Source organism: Photinus pyralis, unplaced genomic scaffold (genome assembly GCF_008802855.1).
Source record: "Photinus pyralis isolate 1611_PpyrPB1 unplaced genomic scaffold, Ppyr1.3 Ppyr1.4_LG5, whole genome shotgun sequence".
Taxonomy (NCBI): Eukaryota; Metazoa; Arthropoda; class Insecta; order Coleoptera; family Lampyridae; genus Photinus; species Photinus pyralis.
In genome coordinates, this window is record NW_022170596.1 from 6,498,152 (window position 1) to 6,524,158 (window position 26,007).

At 36.3% G+C, this 26,007-nt stretch overlaps 1 protein-coding gene across 1 annotated transcript in view; it reads right to left on the reverse strand.

Annotated features, from left to right (window-relative positions):
• Nucleotides 1-25,769, reverse strand: part of LOC116171362 (zinc finger protein Gfi-1) — a 70,720-nt gene extending 44,951 nt beyond the window's left edge. Inside the window, exon 1 of the mRNA XM_031488154.1 lies at nucleotides 25,328-25,769. Coding sequence (XP_031344014.1) covers nucleotides 25,328-25,499 — 172 coding nt within the window. The 5' untranslated portion in view covers nucleotides 25,500-25,769. The remainder of the gene's footprint in view (nucleotides 1-25,327) is intronic.
• Nucleotides 25,770-26,007: the final 238 nt, after the last annotated feature.

The following is a 26,007-nucleotide window of genomic DNA, read 5'->3' on the forward strand; positions in this document are numbered from 1 at the left end:
CTTGTTGCAGGCTCACAGAATCAACACTCTGCCTCATAAAACCGGATGGATTCGCACATTCGGTCATGCTGCTGGAGTTGAGCATAGCAAAATCATTTAAAATGAAAAAATCAACTTTAAAAACAAAATGCATGACATCAAGAGCACCATTATGATCTAAAGTGGAAATTTATGAGAAAATTATACAGCAAAAAATAAAATTTAAATAGGTATCTCGGCATATCAATTCCAGGATACGGTGATGTCGAGGCGAAAGTGAGGGAACAAACACAAAAAGCAACAAGAATAGCAGGATGTCTAAACTATATAATATGGCGAAACAGAAATATGGGAACAGAAACTAAGTAGTCCAGAATGTGTAAAGTCGTAGATTAATCATGACATACCTATACAGCTGAAACCCGGCCCGATACATCGAAAATTAAACAACTTTTGGAAACAACCGCAATCAGGGTTCTGCGTAAGCTGAAACCCGGCCCGATACATCGAAAATTAAACAACTTTTGGAAACAACCGCAATCAGGGTTCTGCGTAGGATAACAGTCAAAACACTTTTCGACAGATAGGAGTGAAAATGTGAGAGAAAGATGCTAGGTAGAAAACATAAACGATTAGGTGCTGAATAGAAAGATGGAATGAAATTAACACAACAACAGAGTGGATGACCTAAGAATTGAAAGTATTTTAAGATTTCTTATTTTAATTGTCGACCGCCTGCGTGCGGGTAATATGTCCGAATAGGGTTTGTAAGCTTTTTGGGATTTTGTTTTAATTCTCTCATGTGTTTCGGAACAATTATTGTCATTGTCACTTAATTAATGGTGTGTTTATTCGATTACATAGTGTGATTCAAATAGATTTTTCACGATTTTTCTATTCGTGTCCAAGATTTATTTCAGAGACTAATCAAAATTTGTGTAATAAATTCTTTGGAATTTCTAGAAGTTATTCGAGGCTACCGAGTGCCTCACTACTACCAGATCTTTGTATGGGCATAGTGCCAAGATAATATTTTCTACAGCGGATGAAAACTGTCTCACAATGACGTTTACTAACTGCTCTTCTCGTATCCATGGCTTCTCAGGTGTTGTTAATTTCATATCCCCTTTTACTCCTGTTCTAACCATCAGACTTCTTTATGAACACATGTTAAAAAACTTCAACATTTGCCCATTGGTATATCTGCAATAACGCTTCTTCCTGCCCCACAGTCTTCAATTTGTAGAGTTACATCCATTTTTTCCTTTCTTTTTTCAGCAATTTCTTTTGGCTTCTGTGTGTTCTTAGCGGATTGTAGTTCTATCCCCATTCAAATTCGTTCATGGGTATATTTTGAAAATGGGATTCTTTCAGGTCTTCGAGTCCCAAATACGATACAGTGTATTTTCTTCTTGTATTGGGACACCTCGATTAGCTTTTTTGAAATGGAAAAAAGATATAGAGAAGTAAAACAATAATGTTTATTAATTAAATATATAAATAAAAAAAAGAAATACAATAAATTTAAAAACACATGCATTCACTCTCTGTGGGAGAGAGTTAGTACAGCCCTGTACACTGTACATGCCTGTTTTATGCAGGCCCATGTTTGTGAGGAAAACAATTTTCCACTGAGCATTGAAGAGTTGTTTCATTGTCCCTAAACAGCAAATTAATCTAAAAACGAACGAATATCTTGAGACGTTTTAAAAGTGTTTGTGTACAGATGGTAATTAATAGCAACATTCGATTTCACTACCCCTCCGTAGTAAATAAATTTCGCAATTGCTGTTCAAAACAAATTAATTTAAAGTTGGGTAATAATAATAATATAGGTAAATATATACCGAAAAATTGTAATTGTGCGCTTTCCTTTCTTTCCGAAAACTTGCAAGGGGACTATTAGCATTGTTTAGTGGCTTTGAAACAAAATTTGCAAGTAAACCAATTAGAACTCTTTCTAATTTTATCTTGCAGAGTTTTAATATTTGTTCATCATTGTGGGTCCACCTAGTACTGCAATGGGCTGTAAACGAGCTTCAGTCCCTTGGAGGAATTGTAAGCTCATTAAAGCTCCCCGGTCGGGATAGATGCATCGTTCAAAAGAATAGTCTACAAATCCCGTCCAGGAATTATTTATTATTTAATTGCTTTCTATACTGCCGCACGAAGCATTACCTACATTCATCGGGATTTCAGGAATCATAACTACTACAACACATGTGATTTTAATAAAAATTGATAATAAATATAATAATACTCTGTCAGATGTGTCAGTTGAAGAGGGTAGGTTCGTGTACACAACGTTAATACCTATTTAGTCAATGCAAATAGAATGAAATAAAATAATTGTATAGGTGTTCCATTTCGACGAAACAAAATCAAATAGACTTAATTGAATTATTGCAATTGGATATCTGGAAGCAGATACGTGTAGGAAGTTATTACATCTGATAATAATGCGGTAAAACGTTCAATATGTCACCAAATATTGCAATCTTTCTAATTAGGTAAATGATTTGAAAATATAACTCTTGATGCAGTTCTAAAGCGTATTCGATTTTTAACTCCAATTTAGAATAATTACGGGCTGATTTGTGTATACGTAAAGGCAGTTTTTGTTTTTTGTTTACTAATTACACTTCGAACAATCGGAATTGCATAGATGAAATGAACAAATTTTATGCCTTTTATAAATCTCTCGTTGAGATTGTGTACGTATTCCCACTCGTTTAGCTCCTATTAAAATACACAGCCTACTATGTCTCGGAACAATATAAAGTTATACCTACATCGATTAGGTAATCGGGCGCTTAATTGATTTTCTACAATTTTCTATACAGGAATGTGGCCCTCCCTTTCGATAATAGTTATTTTACATTTCAATTAGAGAAATCTTGAGAGTTAAAGCACGTAAAACGTAAAAGACTGAATCATGCAAATCATTAACGTATGTAGGAAGGGAACGTGCCTGATAGTGGAGATCGGAAATAACATATTAATGTGTAATTGGCTTCAGTTGTATGATTTGTTCTATTAGGCTTAACTGACGTCATTGTACAGACGCCAGTCTTCTAAAGTACAAGTCTAATTTGAATATTAATGCTAGTTTTTACTCAAATGAGTGTACTTGTGCCACCAAAAGTGTTAACCATATGCCATTTTTAAGTACATTTCATAAAATCTGAATCATTTACAAGATTGTGTATCCGTTGCTCGTCAATTCTTGTCGCCGTTTTTTGCGAAAATTTCAAGGTAGTCGACAAAAAAATCACGCATAACTCGACAATGTGCAATCAGTCATGTCGGAAATTAGATTTAATCGCGGATCGAAATACAAAATAACATCATAAACTTTTCCCCGAGTTACGTTTTTCTGCCGAGTTTTCCGATACATTTTAAATCTTTTGTAGAAACTTTTATGCTGTTTTACAAACTTGATTTTTGTTCATCTTTTCGAACAACTCAAGCCCGTTCGGTAATTATGATTTGGTGTCAGGTGATACGAAACTTCCCTCGGGAGATAAAGCACTAAAGCAGCGCAGTCGATATTGGATTTATTACAGAGAGATTTCTGGGGCTCGTTCGTCTACTGAAAGATTCAACTTTCTGAAAATATATCGCCTTAACTCAGATGCTTTACCTTAAATATTTATGACGTTATCGAACTTTGACTACTTTCCTATACCACGTATTGATTATGGATTATATCGAAATGATAATAATAGAGACGGAAGTGTTTTCCGAAATAATGCGGTAGGAATAAACTTTATTAGCGTTAATTAGAATACTCAAGATTTTATTTACTATTCCCATTAATATTATTAAAAGAAATTAGAAAACACAATAGAAAGATTAATACAAATGGCTTGGTCGGCGCAACTTCTAAGGATATTAATGGCTATAACAAATTTCGCCGTCAAAGGATTTATTTAGTCAGCTGTATTTTGGACAATTAAGAAAGTTAGTCAGCTCCTTTTGATTGCACCAATGCTTCGTCATAAATTATGCTTAATTTTTGGGGACGTATAGTTAAGTGCAGCAACAGTAGTGCATTCGTATTAATATCAATGAATTGTTCTCCGTAGACGAATTCCCGTTTCTTGTAACGCTTTCGATCGTTAATGAATCATGTGCATCTTCTCAGCTTTACTTTTTAACCTCTCGCATTAATTATGGGATGCATAACATCTGTCACATGATTTTTTTTCGTGCAGAAGAAGTAACCGTCGTAATTATTTTATGACGCAGGCAAATAAAAATTAAATCTTAATTTCTTATATGCTCTCCGTCTGCTTTTTCCTTAAATCCTCATCCGGGAACAATGACTTAAACGTACAACATGTGGACCTTATAATAGATTCACTTTCCAATTTACGCATGATAACCCCCTGTAACTTACACTTGCAGCATCCACATGTGTATGTATATCATTGACCCGAAGTGTAAAAACTCGAAAAGAGTTTCAGTACATTATTCCACATATGGTAAACACTCAGATTTATTTTTAATAATAGTCAAAATAAGAATAATATAACTCCACAGCTATACCCCTATTTCTTTGTCGCTTCGTGTCACGTGTGTAACCAATTGCTATACCCTCCCATTTCCAGTTCACGATTGGACTGGCGAAAATATCCCGGATTTCATCTGCAAACATCAACCATACGGTACCTACATATGACGTTATCACCTAATCTGCATACACACAATCAGACAAAATTATTCCAATTATAACTGTTCGGTATATGTCAATATAGTATATTCTATAACGAGTATGGAATAGAGTGTATTCCGCGCGAGTGGAAAGTTCGTCACACGAGCCGAAGGCGAGTGTGACGGTTCCACGAGCGTTGAATACCTATTCCTTACAAGTAATAGACATAATTTTTTCTACTACTACGACGAATTTTTGCAAAATATGTAAAACAAGCAGGGTTAACTATAGACAATTCACACATTAGTATGGACGTCTATGTACGGTGGGTTGGTATAACAGATCCCTGTGGCATATTTGATTTGATTTGTCTAAATGGCTGTATAAACAAATTCCTCGACAATTTCTCTTCCCTCAATATTATCCCAGAAAAGGAAAACTAACTTTTCTGTGATATTATTTACAAATGTGCACATTAATTATTGAATGTGCCCTGTCCTGCGCAGTGTATCGGCGTGGATCATTTAGATTTAGATAAACATAACCATAAGCGATAAACGTATTCGAGATTGCGACCGGAATGTAATTCATGATGTGTATAAATTCAAATACAAAATGCTACAAAGAGGACGTTATGGATGCAAATTAGAAATAAACATCATAGCACTACTCGAAAAATTTGTATGTAAGGTATCTACGAGTGTAGGTAACATTTTAGTGAGCATTATATTTTAGGTTAGTTTTAAAACTTCCTGGAGGAAATGTGTTCTGGATGACCAACAACGTTAACTGTTTTGATATGGATGTTCTTTTTGTATAGTGCAGTGAGGTACATTAATTCATTGTAGAATATGCAACTTGATGTTTGGTTGTAGGTATACCAACGTACGGGTTCCTCGTAATTGTAAACTTTCGTTGTACATTAGTTTTCGTATTGGGTATTCTAATTACAGTTCCACCTAAGTCCACCGATTTTTATGTTCCACAATTCGTGCTTACGACAAGCACCACTAATGCCAACTATAAGAGCAACCTGCAAATGTAAAATAAATATGATGTAACGAGTAACGATTTGAACGTGTAATGTTATAGTAGATATGAACTGTCGGGGGTGCTTTTTGAATAAACATTTTTACTTTGCTCGTTGATAGAATTTTTGACTTTTTAGGGAAATAGCCGCTGGATTGCATTTTTAACAAGGCCTGCAACTTAGCATAGCTGCTTATATCTACATTATTGTTCAAAAGTATCGTAGAGCACAGCATGGAATACGTTTTCCACAATGTGGATGCTTTAATTTACTGTGATAGTTTGCTAAAGTAAGCACTACGTTCTCTGAAAATGAGTTGGTTTTTTTCTTGTCCTCAACTCCAAAAATTTGCTGTATGTATGTTCGTACACTTTTAGTTTGTCGGGAAGTAAATTTTTTTGCGTGTTCTGCTTCCACGGTGATTTCCGGGGGAGTATTTGAAAGTTCCATTAAATCCTCACTGGCCACTGCTATTCATTTTCGCGCTACCGGTCCTTAAAATTTAATATCTGGCGCAAGCGTAATTAAAATTTTGACAGTTTAAGAATTGTGGTTTAGGATGTCCTGTTTTAGATGTCGCCACATGTGCTCATTCCATGTATTTATATATCTATGTCATTCCATCACAAGAGCTAGAATGAAATTATTCCACTTCACTAGCAGAGAATAGGCGAGATTCTGTTGTTAAAAAAGAAGCAAGTATGACGTGATTCTAAGGTAGTAGTAGAAAAATTAAATTCCGGATGAAAGGCCAATGGAATAATAATTTAATACAACCAAGATGGATAAGCATATTATATTATTTCTTTTTAGTCTTTAGTTAACCAGGAATCACCCAGAATGAAAAGAACTCTACTCTATACCCATACTCTTAAACTTGTCTATAGTCGTCAGTTTCAAATTATATAGGGTGTAGCATCTAAGACCCCTCGGATCATAATTCCTTTACTATAAAAGATACCAAAAAAAGTCTTAGAACAAACTTGTACGCAACGATTGCGCTGTTGTAACTTTTTTTAATCAAAATTTGAAGTGCCATTTCACATTTTTAAAAAATATGACATCTGGCGAAGGTCAATCAAAAATGTAATTTTTTTGATAAAGTACCCAAAAAGATTATGTGATTGTGGGAGGGGTCTTAACCGGTGTCTCAGTCCAAAACTTATCAGCCTGCGCGATTATTTTCTCTAAAAAAATTGAAAAAACTGTCAAATTTTGACGAAAAAAGGTTATAAAAGCGAAATCGTTGCGTACAATTTTGCTCTAAGACGTATTTTTCAAGTACGTTCCAAATCAGGAATAAAATATGAGGTGTTCCATTAAAAAAACACAAGTTTGATACGCCACCGGAATACAGCACGCCCCAGGGCGTACCGTCAACGTGTTGAAGGAGAAGTTGAAGCAGACTTCGATAAATAAGCTTGACAGCGATGGAGGATGCTCAAATGCAATTCAGGTATTGAGAATATGTTTTAAAGGGTGATGCTTCGGAGGAGGAGAATGAGGATTTCTATGTTTTCGCTTTTTACACACTTGAAGGGTAAATGGAAAAAGGCTGGAGCTTACTACGAGAAGAGGCGATTCGAGTTACCTGTTGTAGTACTCCCTAAATTAGATGGGAAACTAGAAAGCTAGCTTGGGTGGTGGGCGCCTTAATAAAAATTTTATGAGGAGAACAGCAGTAGACAAGTTTCGAACTATCGTCCAGCGCATGGTAATTGGAACAGAAGCTCATCTAATCCTAAAGACTTTCCCAAACACTGGTGCTAATTACCTCATCACAAATGAGTCGCTAAAAGAGCAATATGGTCAAACGGGCCTGATGCTTCACGTACAGTTCGGAGACTTCTCCAGCTCGTCATCACCAACCGAAACAACAAAGAGAAGTTGCCATTGTCGGACTTACATACTACACTGGAATCTCATCTTCGCAATTTGGGCACTCTACAACTTGAAAGGGCCGATCCAGGGATATGGTAATACCTCTTGGTTGAATCAAGCCTTCTCAAAACACTACTTCGATTCGAACATGGCAAAGTCAAGGTTGGATTTTTAAGAGACTTCATGCGACAAGAAGTAGCGAATGATATGAGGATTTCCATTACGGGTGCAGGGTTTCAGTTAACTACATCAATACAACAAGAATGAAAATGCAAATATTGATTGGAAAGCGAAAGAAACTAGCTATGAAGTAGTGATTGAGAAAAAATGCTTGCTTCAGGTGCTTGAAAATTGGTCAACCCTCGAGGAAATGCAAGAAGAAAGTCTGATGTGAGTCATGTAACCACAATCATGATCAAATTATGGGCACATCTAGTAAAAAGCAGAAGTCATCGAAGGAAGAGGATGCCATAGCGGGAAAGAAAGTACTGCCGAATGTGTATCATCAATGGACTCACAGTATCCTCTAAATACTCTCTTAATTACATACTTTTCTCAACTTCCGGAGGGTCAAAAGTGATACCGAGCTGCAAGACATGCCTTCGTCACAGTACTAGACCACTAGTGAATCCAGTTTTTTATTGCAATGACAGAACACTAGTGTAGTAAATTATTGATCAAGAGTGAGAGCATTTCGATGGGGATTGACACTTGATTCCGGAGGACTCAAGATCAGGAAAACACGTTATTTAAATATTACTGGTTTCTAATCGATTAATAAAAAATCCCAGTTGTCGCAAAAGAAGCTGGAGTGGAATTGTCAAGATTATACACGAAGACTTTGGTTCCTCTTGCAAAACATAAATCAATGCGCTGGATTCATAAGGACACTCCATCCCCCAAAAAAAGTTAAAAATCTAGTCTGCATCGGAAAATAAATTGTGACGATTTTTTAGACTGGTCCTAGTACGAGTAGTGTGTAGACACAACCCCCCACCACTTTTTGAAACATCTCAAAGTCGTAGCCTTGAGATTTCGCAGTAACTTGTTTGGTCTGGGTTTTCCGGTTACATAACGAAGGATGACCTTGTTTGTGTTTGTGTTCGTTCGTTGGTGTTCCCGAGGTTATGTGCACAATTGACTTACTTTGGATGCCTGATGTGAATGTAGTTTGAATGTCCTACATGATGTGTTTATGTAATAGGTAAACCTATGTGATGTAACTACCAAAGAGAACTTGTTTGCTTTGGTTTTTTGGAGACGTGCGGCATACGCGTAATAAAAAAACTGTGTAATAATGAATAATAATAATAATATGATACGCGATAATATGAATAATAATAATAAAAATACGTTACGGTTAACGCGTCGGCCGACCGTTGAAAACCAACAAGGCAATTAGCAGCCTAATTGCGCCAAACTGGTGTAATATATAATCTCAACTTTTTTGAAATTATTTCGTTATTGATATAGTTTTACGTTCTTAAATGCACAAAAGTATGTGAGATTTGAATTGAAACCACAATAATAAACTAAGATTTTAGTTACCAGTACCGTAAAAAAAATTGTATTGAGTTACACAACTTCACGGGCGTTCTTAAAATACACCAATCCCAATCCAATAAGTTGATTAAAAAACGTTCTACATATCGGTAAAGTTGCATTTTATTCGAGTTTAAATTTTATTTAAATTTATACATATTTGAATTTACATTTCCATAAGAACCAATCTTATGTTAAAAAATGTATTTAATAAAGTGTAGGTACTTACTTACAATGCCTGGGCCTATAGTATGGAGGCTAAAGTTGAAAATTCAAAAATATAATTTCCCTAGGTAGTCAAGTCAAGTTGGCGAGATTTTTGCGAAAAACCGTTTACCTAAGTATTAATGTTTGACCCGACGTAACATTTTTAACGGCGCATGTGGGATGTTATTTAGAACCACAAAAGGAAACTTCATCTGCAGCTTTCTCGGATTTTTTTCGAAGTAGTACGAACTAGTATTAGTAGGTACCCCATCATCAAAAATGTACTAATGTAATAAACCCTCTATATCCGCCCTGTTTTCATAAAAGTGAAAATGTCTTAAAAAGCATAAATGCCGCATATGAGCAATATAAAGAAAAGAAATTTCACGCAGAATTCAAAAATGCAATAAAATATTTGGAAATTGCCAGTTAAAACAGCAATGTTGCTAGATTGTACTGATATTTCTGGAAGTGCTGCCATTTTGAAAACATTTTAAATAGATTCAGCTCACGAAAGGAGCACCCTGTATATTTAAAAAAAAAGGCTAAAATAGAAAGGTTGTTTGCCTGTATCTACCGTGTGTCCCAGGTTAAACGCACCATAGACAAACAGTATGAATGTATTTTTTCGCGAAGGATCCACGAGGCCTCTGATATGCATTTGAAGTTAGCGTTCAACGTACGTTATTAGGCTTGCCTGACGCTAGAAAAAGATTCAAATAGTATACGTTGAACGCAAGGCCTCGTGGATTCTTTGAAAAAAAAGACATTGCCGTTTCCCTATGGTGCGTTCTATCCGGAACACACTGTGTTTACAAACAGTTTACACTATAAATGCTTATTTTTTACAAATAAACCTACCTAAGGTCCCAAATATTTAATGCATAAAGATATCGCATTGTGTTATAATTATGCTCTTATTGAGCACTCAAATAAAGCAATGTTAAGGATCTCTTTATATTTTGACAAAATTTCAAAATTATTTATTAGAACATCTTTTTTTTTATAAAACAATATGCCAACTTAATTACTATATAAATGTATGGCACGATATGAACTATATAACATTCTCCCACCTTTTAAGTGTAACTTAAAATAGAAATAACAAGAATTAAAGATTTAACCTATTTGGTTTCTTCACCAATCTTCCAAGTCTTGTCTTTACTTTTATATCCTCTGCTGGCTCTGACTTATTGTCCGACTCCAGACTCTTAATGGGTCGCACAATCTCTTTTTCAGACTCTCCTTTTCCGATAACTAAATCTACTTCTAACGGGTAAATACGTTGAATTGGCCTCGACAATTCTCCTTTAGCTGTGCGTAACTTGGCTACACGACACACCCCATCTTTTCCTGGATACAATTCCAAAATTCTTGCTAAAGGCCAATCTGCTCTCTTCTGATTATCGTCACCAATCAAAACCAATTCACCGACTCTAAGGTTTCTCGTGGCTTTATTAGAATTTGCAGCGTAGAACAAAGAACCCAAATATTCAGAGCGAAAACGCTGACGTAAGTCTTTGGTTAACTGCTGACGATATTTCAAGTTTCGGCATAAATGTTTACGGGCAATATAATCACAGTCAGGAATGCCGATTTCCGGTACTTCTTGCAGAAACATGGATGGAGTGAGTGGAGCTAAATCGTTACTATCAGCGCTCAGATATGTAATCGGCCGAGCATTGATGACAGCTTCACAATCTATCAGCACCGTAATTAACTCTTCATACCATAACGAAATTCGTCCTAGTACTTTTCTCAATAACTGCTTTAACAGACGAATTAGCCTTTCCCAAAATCCACCCCACCATGGAGCTGAAGGAGGGTTGAATCTCCATTCTATTTTGTATGCAGAACCTCGTTCCTGTATCTTATCCCAGTCTAACTTCTTGAAAAGGTTCCCTGCTCCAACCAGATTAGTCCCTTGATCGCTATAAATGCAGGATGGTCGTCCACGTCTCGCAATAAAACGTCGTAATGCATCCAAAAACTTCATAGTTGATAAAGCTGACACTAACTCCAAGTGTACTGCTCGGTAAACAGCGCATGTAAATAACACAATCCAAGCTTTCTGTCCTTCCTGTAAGTATAAAGGACCTGCGAGGTCCACACCTACGACCTCAAAGATTGCAGCATCTCGTACTCTATTTAGCGGTAGCGGCGGAGTGTTCACTTCGACTTTAGTGGCGTTATACCTCTGGCACTTTACACACGATTTTATAACCGTTCTAACTGCTCGCCTGGCTGACAAAACCCAATACTCTTCGCGGATAACATTTATGGTGGTTTGTACTCCTGCATGGTACAAATCTTCATGACGTTGTCGGATCAACCTTTTTACCATTTTATGTTCAGGGCTTAACACTACTGGGCACCTGAAATTATAATTATCAGTACTATTAAACACTTTGGTCTTTAGACGAATAACGCCGTCATCGTCTACAAAAGGGTTAAGTGTTTTCAATCGCGAATCGTCAACACCTTCGAACATTTCTGTCTGTAAACTCTTTAACAACAAAACTTCAGCTGCACATATTTCCCTTACTAATAAAGGTCCAGAAACACGAACATTGTTAGGAACGTGACGTTTATAAACTTGACGTTTAGGAACTTGACTTTTAGGAACACGACAATTATTCACAAAACGTTTAGACCACGCGATACACCGCACGACGGTATGATAACTAGAAACATCGGGATACCACGAATTGTCTTTGATTGAAGTTAACTGTCTTGATAGAAGTACGTGCACAGCTTCTTCTTTTTTGTTTTTCACCAATCCTTTTTGCTGTTCTCTAGCTACTTCCGTTTCATCAACTTCTTCTGGTGACTTTGGCCATTCTTCTGAATGTTTCTTTAACCATAAAGGGCCCTCCCACCATTTCGATGCTATCAATTGCTTAGCTGAACATCCTCGGGAAGGTAAGTCCGCCGGATTTAATTCACCTGGTACAAATCTCCAGCAACTCCACTCCACCAACTGTCGTATCTCTGTAACTCGATTTTTCACAAATACATTCCAGTTTCCGTCTCGTAGAATCCACGATAGTACAGTTGTGGAATCTGTCCATATGTACACTTGAACATTCTGGTATTGTAACTCTTGAATTACAAAATTAGTCAACCTGGCGCCAATAGTGGCCGCTAACAACTCTAATCTAGGAATCGTGGTTGACTTCGTAGGCGCTACTCTTACCTTGGCTGTAATTAATTGAACTGTAACTCCTTGAGACGATACTGCTCTCAAATAAACGGCTGCAGCATAGGCTTTGCCGCTAGCATCACAAAACGTGTGTATGCTCAATCCATCTTCTGTCACTGAATTAGTAATTAATCGGCGCGGTATTTCCAATTCTTTTAACGACTGTAACTGCTCTTTCCAATTAACGAACTCTTGTCTAACTGGTTCATCCACTTCTGTATCCCAGTCTAGACCCCACAGCCACGTTCGTTGCAACAACAGCTTAGGAAGTAGCATAACCGGACATGTAAAACCAATCGGATCAAATACCTTATTCGTCGCCGACAGAATACTTCTTTTAGTAACTTTATCTTCTTTTTGGGTGTTGAGTATCGACGGATTAATGCACAATGTGTCTCTTTCCTTGTGCCACACAAGTCCAATAACGTTCGTTTCTTTTCCACACTGTTGTCCGGTAAATTCCCAACCTCTGAGCGTAAACTGTCCTTCTGACATGATAGAAGTCGCTTCTGTCATAAATGTTGTCAGTTCAACTTCATTATCTACACTCGTTACACAATTGTCCACGTAAAAGCTGCGTAACAATTTGGACACCACATTCTGGTCAGACGATTCCTTATCCACAAATTTTTGTAAATGGAATCTTATAACTGCTCCCAACAAAAAAGGACTGCTCGATACTCCGAAAACAACTCGTGCATGTCTCCATTCAACCATCTCTGTCGCTCGTGGATCGGACCACCAAAGAAACTTCAAATAATTTCGATCCCTTTTAGCGACACTTATCTGCAAAAATGCCTTTTGTATATCAGATATTACTCCAAAATTCCTTTTTCTAAAATCCAAAAGTATTTTGGGAATCAATTCTATCAAATTCGATCCGGTTTCTAAACATAAGTTTAGGGAATTTGAGTTATCAGTTTTCGCCGATGCATTGAATACTGGTCGCAATTTAGTGGTGCTATCTTCTTTTACTACGTGCCGATGTGCCAGATAGTGTCCTTCTTGATTGAGACATTCTTTTGGAACAAGCTCAATTATCCCTTCTTTGGACCATTCTTGCAAAACGTTGTGATAGTCCAACAAGCGATTTTCCAATTGTAACTTTTTTGTAAGCGAAAATAATCTTCTCTCTGCATGTCTTCTATTGAACGACAGCGGTAAATGTTCTTCAGTCCAAGGGAGTTCTATCTCATAGCGGCCTTCTTCATTTACTGTCACTGTCTCTAGAAACCGCTCTACAACTTCCTTTTCTCGCGTCTCCTTTGATTTCTGACTTGCCAAGTCCTTTATACCAATAGCCTCAAGATCCCAAAAGTTAGTAATATCACGATCTTGAATTAACAGAGAAATCACATTTAAAGTTATATCATTTCGTTTGGAAGTAGTAACAGGTAATTTTCCCATTAATGTCCATCCCAATAAAGTCTCTAGTGCTACGAGCCCATTGTCTAATTGCACACGCTGTCCAGTCAACAAATTTACCAGCGATGTCAGCTCCAATTAAAATACTAATCTGTTCTACGGATGAGCCAACATCTGATAGAAAAATACCTTGTTTTTCCAATACCTGCATGTTCGACATAAATTTAACAGCGGGAATTTTATCACAAATATTCTCTTGACTTTTGGCTTCAAAAGTACAAGCGTAACTACCATCGACACTACGTAAATGTAGTCGGTACACATGATGTTTTTGAGGTCGTGTCTTAACTCCACCGAAAAGAGTGTGTGTAATTTCTTCCTCTCGTTCTGAATGATAACCCATAGTAACCGCATCCGCTTCGCGTATATAGGAATTTTGGGACCCAGTGTCAATTACGGCGCGCACTATCTGTTCCCGTTTACCTTGAAGAAGTGTCACTGTCAATGTCATTAAACAAACTTCAGGAACATTTAAAAAATAAGCCAGATTCTGTTCTATTGTAGTAGCTTTTTCCTTCTCAGCTTTCGGAGGTTGATCTGTCGATTTATTATTCGCCAGGCTTCTACACATAACCATGACGTGACGTTTAGAACACCATTGACACTTAAGCTGGACCCTGCACCGTCGAAAACTATGGCCTTGTTTCAAGCAATTAAAACAGCAATTCTTATCTCGAGCTACCTTTTGACGTTCATCCAAATTCATAGACCGAGCTTTGTCGCAGTCAGCGCTAGAATGATCACCATTACAAAAGATACAAATCTCATCTTTTGATTTTGTTGTCAAAAGACCCATTGCCGTTGGAACAATCTTTTGTTCTTTCTTGGATTTGTCAGCTTCACTCGCCTTCATTTTCTCTGAGGACCTCTCGCTTTTGTTCAACAAGCCAAAACCATCAGTGGCTAGCCGTATTTTTTCCTCAGCTTCTACTTCGGTACCGATAAACTGCATTAACGCTTCGAGTTTCTCTTTGCAGTCTTTTGCTTGTCTTGACTCCGTTGTACGTTGCCACGTTCTTAACAATTCCTCAGGTAACGCAGATTCTACCAATGGATATAACATAGCAGCACATTTATCTGTAGTAACTCCCAATGTTGCTAACGCCTGCATATGTGACTCAAGTTTATCATACAAGCTACCTAACGCATCGCGGTTAATGCCCCGTTTGGCATTCTGCAAAACTAGTGTTAACAGTTCGCGAATATACACTTCCACTAACAAATCTTCACGTCCAAAGCGATTTTTTAAACTGTCTACAGCTTTTGCGTAATTATCACCAGTAGGTGGAAAGCGTGCAATTAACTCAGCAGCTCTCGAACCGGGAACCATCGCCGCAATTAAATATTCAAATTTGTCTTCGGTAGACATTTGTGCGTCACGATCGATTTTTTGAAATTGTCCCCAGAACCGTAACCACTCGCGAGTAGAACCACTAAACTTTATCAAGTTAATAACCGGTAGTTTCATTTTCTTGGCTGTAACCGGTATATTAACTACGCCTGTTGTCGTTCCTCCAGGAGTAGATTGCACTGATGCAGAACTGGGTGAAGGCTCAAGTAGTTGCAATGCCTCTTCTACCGCATATTTACCCGTTAAAAATTTACGGGTGTACTTTTCTGCTTCATCCATATCTACGGTTAAATTTTCCTGCGAAATTTCTTCATCAGCTGACATTCGGCAGTGTAATCCCTCAGTTGTCTTTACTAACGTCTCATATCTCTCCTGTAATAATTGCCAAGATATTTTCACTTCAACTACCTTAGTACTATCTCCAGCTAAAAGAATCTCTAATGCGTTGTACGCTTTCGTAAACGCCTGCCGGGAAGAAGTACGAAGTTTTTTAAGCTGTTCCATATCCAGTTGCTCCATTTTTCAAAAACGTTTTCTCAGAACAAAACTCACGCAAAAAATGTCCTGTCACCGGTCGCCAAATGTTATAATTATGCTCTTATTGAGCACTCAAATAAAGCAATGTTAAGGATCTCTTTATATTTTGACAAAATTTCAAAATTATTTATTAGAACATCTTTTTTTTTATAAAACAATATGCCAACTTAATTACTATATAAATGTATGGCACGATATGAACTATGTAACACATTGTAATGCGGACATATTGAAGGAATGATATTTTCAACAGAATTATATAGAGCACACACTGCAAATGCTGCTCTTCGATGCTTATTGGAAACAAATTTCCTGTAATTGCATAATGGGGACTATGTTATAACTTCGTTCTCTGTATTTAACTCCTGTTTGCTACGTTTAAACAACTTCTTCCAAGACCGTCTCCGCGTACACTTGATAAATAAAATAATAAATATCTATCGAACACACAAAGTCTTTGCAGAGGCAGGTATATTAAGAAATTTACAGCGGAACGTATAACACCGAAAATAGTCCGCTTGCGTTTAAAATATTTCGTCATTGACAAATTAACTGGCAATTTTTCACACAAAGAGTTAGATAAACATCAGGGAAATCACGTCCACTAATTACAAACTTTAAAGCAATCTGGCACTAATTGTTGTCACTGTCAATAGTTTAAAATAAAACGATCACGTCTTCTCGCGTTTAAACCTTGGCACCTGTGTTCGCAGAGGATAGCGAAAATAAAACATAAATTTAACTAAGTGTCAAGATATTATTAGGGATAGCAGTTACTATAATCATTTAATTAGGTACCTACTTACGGTTTATTTTTTATACTTAACCAATCAGAGTTTAATAATTAATTAATTAGCCACAGCTTCTTCAACGACTTTCTGAATCTTCACTTCTACATAATATAGTCTTTTAAATGGATTTGTATTCTAGTTGTATAGTAACAGAATGGTACGTCACCATACAATCGAACAAAGTTTTTTACTTCAAATCTTTTCTTTTCACATTCAAACTGCTTTGGATAATTACCGAAAGATAGCGTAATATACCTCCAGGACTAAAGTGTGTGATTTAATCCTTCGGAGGACTTTGTTATTGGTAAACAATATACTATTTTATTGCATAAGGAAGTACCAAAAAACAAGTATTAATCTTGAATTCGTTCATATGGCAATCCAGTATGATGCTGGCAGAGGCTAGGTTCGACTTAATTGGGTGGGTGCATTCCTATATCCATACCAGCTGAGTGAAGTTTCACTCAAAGCCACGTTCGTGTTCGGACCGATGTGGGATACATTTTATGACACGTTAAGTATTAATAAATAATATGTAAACAGAGCTACTTCTCTATTTATCTACCTATTTATCTATTATCCCTCTCTTGTGCTGGGCCCATTCCATCTCCGCCACAGATGAAAAATTCACGTCAACCCAGGTTCGAACACCCGACCTCCGGATTTATAGCCCAATGCTCTACCACTGAGCTATAAAGCCGGTTCTCAGTCAACATCAAGCGCAGTATGTTCTCCTTGGCTCAAAAGGTGTTTGATACGGTGGGATTCGCTTGTACTGCAACCACACCTAAGTTTTGTAGCAGGGAAAAGTCCATATAGCACCAATGAAAAAGACCACGATCCCAAGATTGAGCCTATTGGCTGCTGTGATGCTGACAACAGCAGTGAAGAAAGATTTAGCCGAAAGTGTAAAATGTATTTTTCGGTCGGACTCCTCTACTGTATGAAAATTGAAGACCCTTTGTCTGTAATCCTAGCAACGAAATCAGAAATGCAGTAGTAGTGGAGGAATGGAGACACGTCCCAGGAGTTTTGAACCCTGCTGACCTCCCTTCTCGAGGGTATTCGCCCAAGCAATTGTTCGAGTTGCTGCCACAGAAAAATCTTACTTTTGATGAAGAAGAGGAAGCAAGTTAGTGCGGGTGACGGGTGTGAATGAAAGCAGAGGATCCGATTCGTCAAAATCCATTGTGATCAAAAGTGAGTGAATGGTAAAAATGCCAAAGAGGTTCTTATAAGTAACTGTTTGTTGCCTTGTTGTTAATTGTATCGTGTCTCGGGTGGGAGAATGTCAAGAATTTGTAAGTTTGGATGGTGTTTTTGATAGCCTTAGTTGCAACGAAGTGCGCGTTGTTATTTTTAGCGTAAACAACGAAGTTGAAGTGACACTTATGTGCTCGTGTTTCCGTCTGTCCGTCCGTCCGTTCCATCGAGATCTCGGCCCCTGGGCCACCTACAGACTTCGGGTTTTCGCTAATTGATAACTGTTATGATCTATATTTGCCCATTTCAATCAGTTTTATTTAACTCCATATTTTGCGCAGACTGCGCAATGCCAACTTTCTTATTTATGGAGATATTTCTTTGAAATTTCAACCACAGATGCTTTTCGTAAAGGCAAACATTTCGCGCATAGTAAAAATTATGTGTGGGCATGCGCAGTGACTGTTCTAAATATTGTAATATAAACAACAATTAAAATTCACAACTTTATTTCACTATTTCATTTTTCTATATTCTATAAATGAGAAATTTGTATCACTTACATTTAAATTTTAAAAAAATTAGTATAAGTAGTCAGTATTAGTACCTACTACATTTACAAGTATGTAATATTTAAATATAATAGTAAATACACTATGGGGTGCACATGATCACCACATTTAACACATTCTTATCAGCGTACAATTGAAAGATTCACTAGTGTTACAGTTGCGTTACGCGACAATACCCACGAGTGAGTTTTGAAACATTTTTTTAAGTTAGACAAGTTTTAGGTATATCTCTGTAATAGGTTTGTGCTTGCCCATTGAAGTACCGTCTATGTGAAGGTGATATTTGGGAAATTAACCGACGTATTAGACAGTACGTAACAGAGGGAGAGCTTGACCGGCCATAAATTGTTCCATATAGTACAGTGACTTTTTTTAAAGACTGATGGCCATATGATTTTACATGTTAATTTTTCAACGCCATGTTACTCTTTATTTTTGTAAAAATTGCAAAGCCTAGCGCAGTTATTTTCTTCAGTATTAAAATTTTCTAGTCTTCATTCCTAAACGAGCTCATTGTATAATTCATACCTATGCATATGTTACCGGCAATATACGTACACATTCTGAAAAATGTATTCGCATTAGTTTCCCATGCCTATATAATAATCGATCCAGTTAGATGATGAAAAGGGAGTTCTTAATCGGTCAATCAACGAATATTGTGATTAAACGCCGCTCTGCGCCGTACAGACGGTACGATTTGTCGTATACAACTTTATAGTAGAACGACACACACTTTTTTCAAAATATCTGATGTGACGAGTACAATTCCTTGTACTTTCTCAGTAACCCTTAATAACCAGAGTGACGTTTAATTTTATTTGCATAGTCAGACTTTATGTTTTACAAGCAACTATTGCATTCCAGGTGAACTTCGTACCGCCTTTGGGAAATCCCGTTTTTTCCCGTACCCCCTTCTAGTTTTCTCACTTTCCCGTAGGAACTTCGGAAGGATTTTTCGGAGTAGGTACACCTTAACGCTTTCATAGAAAGCTTCATTTTATTTTCGAATGTTGTCATTAGTTTTCTTATTTACGTTTGTAATCATTTTCTTTACATTTTTCTTGATATTTTAATAGTTATTCTACTATTCGGGTCGGAGACGAATCCAACAAATAAATGATCATGTAAATCGGTCCAGCTGTTCTTGAGTTACAAGTAGGGTACCTAACATACACGACTTTGTTTTATATGTATACCTATACCTAAACATTCTCCCCAAAAATCTTTAGTCATTAATAAAGGTAAGTATAGAACTACACAAAATATGGACTCGTGTTTCCTACAGGTCAAGTCGTACCATATAAAGTTTGTCAGATATCCCAAAATACACAATGTTGCATCCTGGTGCGGCGAAACCGCATTTAAAAACGTGTGATATCATCCCGTCAAACCGCATCCATTTTATCGGGAGCGGTTAAAACGCATAGTGTGACACCACACTTAGGTGTAGTTAAACGTGCCTCTTAAAACGTCAAATACGACAAACGTCAGACCCTCTCGCAAGGTTGCCGGCTCCCTTCCACGTGATTGGTTGTAGGTTTGTGACGTATTTAGACTGAAGCGTTTCAAATTATTCTGCATGGGTTTATTTTACTCGCAAATAAAAATTGAGGACACACGGGTCTTTGTGAATCGGTCAAGTAACAAGGTTTGAGTTTAAACACAAAAAAATGTGAACTTATGTGTTGTGGTTCCAAAACTATGTGTCAAAAAGCCTTAACATTAGTGACAACACGTGTTTTGATAAGTATGACACCGTTATACCCTTTCACCCTACAGTAAAAAAATCTGATGGGTATCTTCCTTGATCAACATCTATCATTTGAATCTCATATCACCAAAAAGTGTAGCCAAGGATACGCCAAATTTTCCTACATGTATAAATTTAAAGACCTTCTACCTGTAAAAACAAAATGGAACTTGATGAATACCTTAGTTTTAAGTAATCTGGATTATTGTTCTAGCGCGTATTTTCCGTTATTGACTGCTAAATTAAAACATAAATTGCAAGTTCTGCAAAATTGTTGCTTATAAAATTAGTAAATAGGACCATATAACACCCCATTATGTTAGCTTAGGAGATCTTAAGCTAGAACATCGCTTCTATCTCATGTATATACTTGCACTATATTTATACTATATAATCAATTCCCTTAGACCAACTTATCTATTCGTATTACTGCAAACTAGACAAGAATTACACACACGTGATCTAAGACATGTTCAACGCTACAATATACCAGCTCATGTAAGCCAAAAATTTGAAAGTTCATTTGAATACATAGCATCAAACGTATTGAATAGTAATATGAATGATTTACTCATTTAGGAGAACTATGAAGAAGAAGCTGTTATGTTTGCAGTCACAACAAATGTCTGTTATTTATTTTTAAGAACAATGTATAATTATAGCACTCTAATTAATTAATTTTACACTTTTTCGACCTCTTATAGGGTGAGATTGCAAGCCGGCTTGCCGATATCTTGTCCCTTTTAAATAGAATTTTGTATTTTAGTGACTATTCAATTCATCTAACATTTGTCACATTTCAACCAGTGAAATGTCTCGATTTCAAATTGCTGCGCCAATGGGAACGAATTATAGTGATAATTGCACGTGTGGCATTTCAGCGATAATTTCACGTGTGGTATTTCAGCGACAATTCTATGCGATTATTCAATGACATTTGTCAAACTTCCACCAGTGAAATGACGCGAAATTTTGTCGTATTAACCGGAACATTCTTCTTAGTTTGTTAATCAATTTCGACAACAGACTTATCACCACATCTTTTAATTTAATCACTCATAACGAATTAGCTTGGAGCACAAAAGTTCGAATAGAATCAATAGCAAAATGAAAAGCAACTTCCCCAGAACAAAAAACGCAACTTCCATAATTTATTTTGACATTTATTGTTGTCATGGAAATACATTCGCGTGGGTAATTATGCTTAATTTTTCGTTTGATTCATTTAATAGTCGTCCGAATACCATTCGTAGTCGAAGTATTTGTAGATTATTTTTGAGCTGCTGCTCCACTCATGCTAGTTACGCTTTTTAATACCACTCGCGCAAGCGCTCGTGGTATTAATCAGCGTAACTAGCATTCGTGACAGCACCTCAAAAATATTCGACAATACTTCGACTACTTATGGTATTATATATGATTATTTTAGTTTGGAAGCTCTCCTTTTTGTTTTATATTCTATTTAATAAATATCTATTCTTATTTATTTTTAATGTAACTACTTTGTAGATCAGAAATAAAAAATGAACCCGGGATGCTCCCATTGTAACACGAAATTTCGACATGGTTACATTCAAATATATTTTTTTCTATTTCGATTTTTAAATGTTCTTATTAACGCACTGTTTTCCGCTCAAAACAGTGCGTTAATGAGACCTATTAACGCACCGTTTTTAAGTTGGTATTAAAGAGGAAAACCTAAATTCACTACCCTATTTGACATTCGATTGTATTTATTTACAAATTAGGGTTATGTTTTGATATACAGAAAGACAAGATTCCTTTTCTATTTGATTAAAAGCGAGACTTGTAAGGCTGATAAAGTGTTAATCAAATTACAAGAACAATATGAAAAAACCACTTATTACTTTCTCCCAAAACTCAAAAGGGAATTAAATATTACGGTATGTAGCGTAAGAACCGAGATATCAACAATGTGGAGCTTTGAGGTAAATTTTTACATTAATGATTAATGCCTCTTTTTGTAGCACGCTCAACATCTACGTGCAATCTGTGACCAATGATTACTAGTACGAATAGTGTACCTATCTTCCAAAAAAGACCTACAGGTTATAAAGGAGATTTCGAATGGGGAAAGGATGACAACGAGGATACCTTCGGAACACATTAAACAATATTTTAAAGAAACAGCTTATTGCTTTTAGCACTTGTTCTGCGTTATTCATATCGTGAGCCTGATTTGTGTAGTATCGTTATGCTCCAAGAGGAAGTGACAATCCGAAGCCGAACCCGTCGTAATGAGTGACACGTATCACGTAACAACAACCCACTAAGGACCGATCTGTTAGTGACCGTTAATGGCAAATCGCGAAAGGAAACCTTTGTTTTTCTTTTTATGTCAGTCACCAATATAAGTAGAAGCAGAGTCATACGGGCGAAATCTGTTAGGTGTTAGCTTTGTCGTTAATCGACAGTGACACGACTGAATTTCACATAACTTATATAAAAGGACGAAGGACTGTATTTTGCCTTTATGAATTGTTCCACAGTTAATGTAGGTACTAATTTCTGCAGTTTATTAATTAAAACAAAATTGATGAGAGTGTATTTATTTAAGTGAAATATTAAAGGACGTCGTACTGCCAACTTAATACAACCTGCACTAATACAACTTCTATATCAAAATTCCCTAGTTACAAAAAGTTACTATAACATCATTTTGATAAAAATTTCTCAAAAATATCTTCTCAATAGAAAAAATAGTATAAGAAACTTGTTTCATAAGACGCCCCATCGCACTCGTTCATTAGAAAACTCGCCGCGAGCGGCTCGTTTTCTAAACTTGAACTCGTGCGTTAAACGCGCCACTTATGAAACTTGTTTCTTAATATACTATTAAATACCTATTTCAATAAATCAACTAAATCCTATATGGTTCAGGGGCAACACGAAACCGATTGTAAAGTTTCAAATAGCTGAAACAAATAACTTCTATTTTTAGCCCAAAATCTTAAAACTTACCTAGATTCACAATTTGAAAATAAATTACCTATGGCTTAAAGTTTCGACTTACTTACAGGCAAAAATTTTACCAAAATCTATTTAAAGATATTTCATGTGAGCCTTATTGTACATGGCTGCATACCTTCAATTAACTACTTATTTTGCACACTCTTCTTACTGATCACTCTTCCAATAAAAAGTCATATGCTATACCCCTATAGGTACCTATCTAGGTACTATTGTCGTTCACTTAAAGAAGAATCACAGCAGAATGGTATAGGTATACCTACCTAGGTACCTATACTTACAACTTTTTTTGGTTATAGCGACCTGTTCGCATTTTTTTTCAATAGGTAGGTATACCTACTTATCTTTGTCTCTAAAAAATGATCACATCTATAATCACGGTTTTCTGTTACAGTTCGATTAAAATACCAAATCAATTTTCAAAACAGTGCTTTGGAAACGGTGAATTAGGTAGGTACAAAATTTGGAAAACCGAAATAAAATTAATAGGTACCTATTACCTATACCAACTGCACATAAAGAAGTATGTAATTTATTACATGCACCTGAACTTTTGCTATATTTTATTCGAAACGCAATGAATGGAATCTTATATATTCTGTAATCAGAAAAATACATTCAAATTTCTGTTTAAAAAGTTAGTTACGAGGTTAATTTTTTTGAAATAAATTCTACGTACAAAATCATTAGTTTTATTCACCACCAATAGGAGTTTCAATTGTAATTTCGTAATTTCCGATTATTGGCTTCCCTAATTATTTTATGGATAAACCCTATTTAGGTTTTTTGAAGAAAAAAAAATTAGGAACCCATGTACATATACTATAGGTTTTCATTTTTTGAATTTTAAAACCAAAAAAATTGGATAACTGAAAACCGGAAAATCAGGGATGCCGTGGCAGTTTACGATCAAACAAAGCTGAACGACGCACTTATGACTTAGGTACTTGACGAGCGCTATTTCCAGAATACAACCACTTTACCATTCTATAGTTGCATATAGGTTGTAGATAATAGAATTTAATAATTACTTGTACTTATAGGTATAGTAGGTAAATATAATAAACGTGAAACTAATGGCAAATGTCCTATTTGTTTGATTTGATAATTCCATGGGATTCCCGAATTTTTAAAGGCGACAGTTTTTTATTTCTAAATTTTTTCTGTTTCTGAGTTTATTAAAAAAAAACTATAGTAGGTACAATGCGATCAAAAATGAGTTGCTGTCGAGTCACCTTTGGAATTTATGTTTACATGGGAAATCGTACTTAACTTGAACTTCCAAAGGCGACTCGACATCAACTCATTTTTGATCGCCCGTTATACCTATGTAGGTACCTACGGATTCGTATTTTTTTTGTCTACAAAAAAACCTATAAATATACTTGATATCTCTACAATAATCGGAAGTTAAAACATTACTATTGAAATTCCTATGATGAGTTGATAAGTCACAACCCGGTAGGTAGGTAATGAAAACAGAATAAGTTCGCATAAAGATGCTTTCACTTCGGCTTTTATAACTTTATAAATTTTGTTGGAAACTAACATCTTAGCTCTTGAGATATTGGATATGGCAAGGGAGCCGAGGCGCGGAAAATGGTCACCCTGTATAAGTAGATATACCTACTTAGGTAGTTATTTATCCGTGCGTTTTTTTTCCAAAAAACAAAACATCGCGTTAAATTCGGTACATTTGTTTTCGAGATCGAGACTATCGGAAAAAGTAAGTACCTATATTACTTTCTTAGTAGTGGTCATGGGGTATAATTTTATTGTACCTACACCGTGGTAGTGCTATAGATATACCTAGATATAGGGTGTACTTGTTACTATAATTACTTAAAGCGCTATTTATTCACAAGGATGCAAGATTGATTTACGTGTAGGTACCAATTTTTAATTTTTTGCATGTTTCGCAGTTCTATATTATGAATTAGGTAGAAGTGTACCTCTATTTCTATAATCCCAACCGTAAAATTTACAAAGGAGTTTGAGTACCTATCTCTACCAATAGCATGTAACTGTTGATCCTAACTGCGGTACATTCCTTATCTAAACTTCACAGAAAATGTGAAGACAAAATAAATGTGTCTTCATTCGTCAGCAGTATTTCTCTTTCTGATAAAAATGCATTTAACTGCCTTGACTCGACTAATACTTAATCGGTGTAAATAAGGGTTGTAATATGATAAAGTTTACATACCTTCTCTGCCTTTCGGCGTCACAACTCGAAACGCACTGCTGTTTGCCGGCGGACTGGAGGGCGCCGAATTTGATACGTTTAAAGGGCTTCTAGAATCTTCACCAAGACGCACACCTGTGTTACTATAATCTAAAGGCATTGCCGTATGAGCTGCACTAAGTTCTAATGTCATTGTCGCACTTTCTGTTAGAACAGACGTTCGGGTTTATTATGCTCTCATCAAATGAACAGTTTGATTTTCGTTCAAGACCAATCTTTCGAATTTTTAACGAACGGGAATTTAGGTAATGGGTCCTCTGGCATTTTTTTTATTAACAGAACGCGTCGTGAAAACGAAAGCCCACTGAATTTTTCATGTTTGACGGCCAGCCACCTGAGTAATTAACACGTGTCTGAAAAACATGTCTTGTTTTCGGATGACCAAAACGCGTGTAAGCTAAAATTCAACCGACAAGCTACTGTTTGATCAGCGAACGTTCAGGATAAAGTCTGAAAGTTTCATTGTCGAACCGCCCCCGTTCGCGATTCTCGTCTCTATGGCCCCGTTAGTAGGAAGAAGGGGCGGACGTTTTATATCCCCAACTCCACCTTTTAAGATAAGTGTGCAGAGATACAGGCACTGTTAACTTTCCAATCTATATTAATCTGTGATAAGATTATAATAATTACACCCGTGTCCC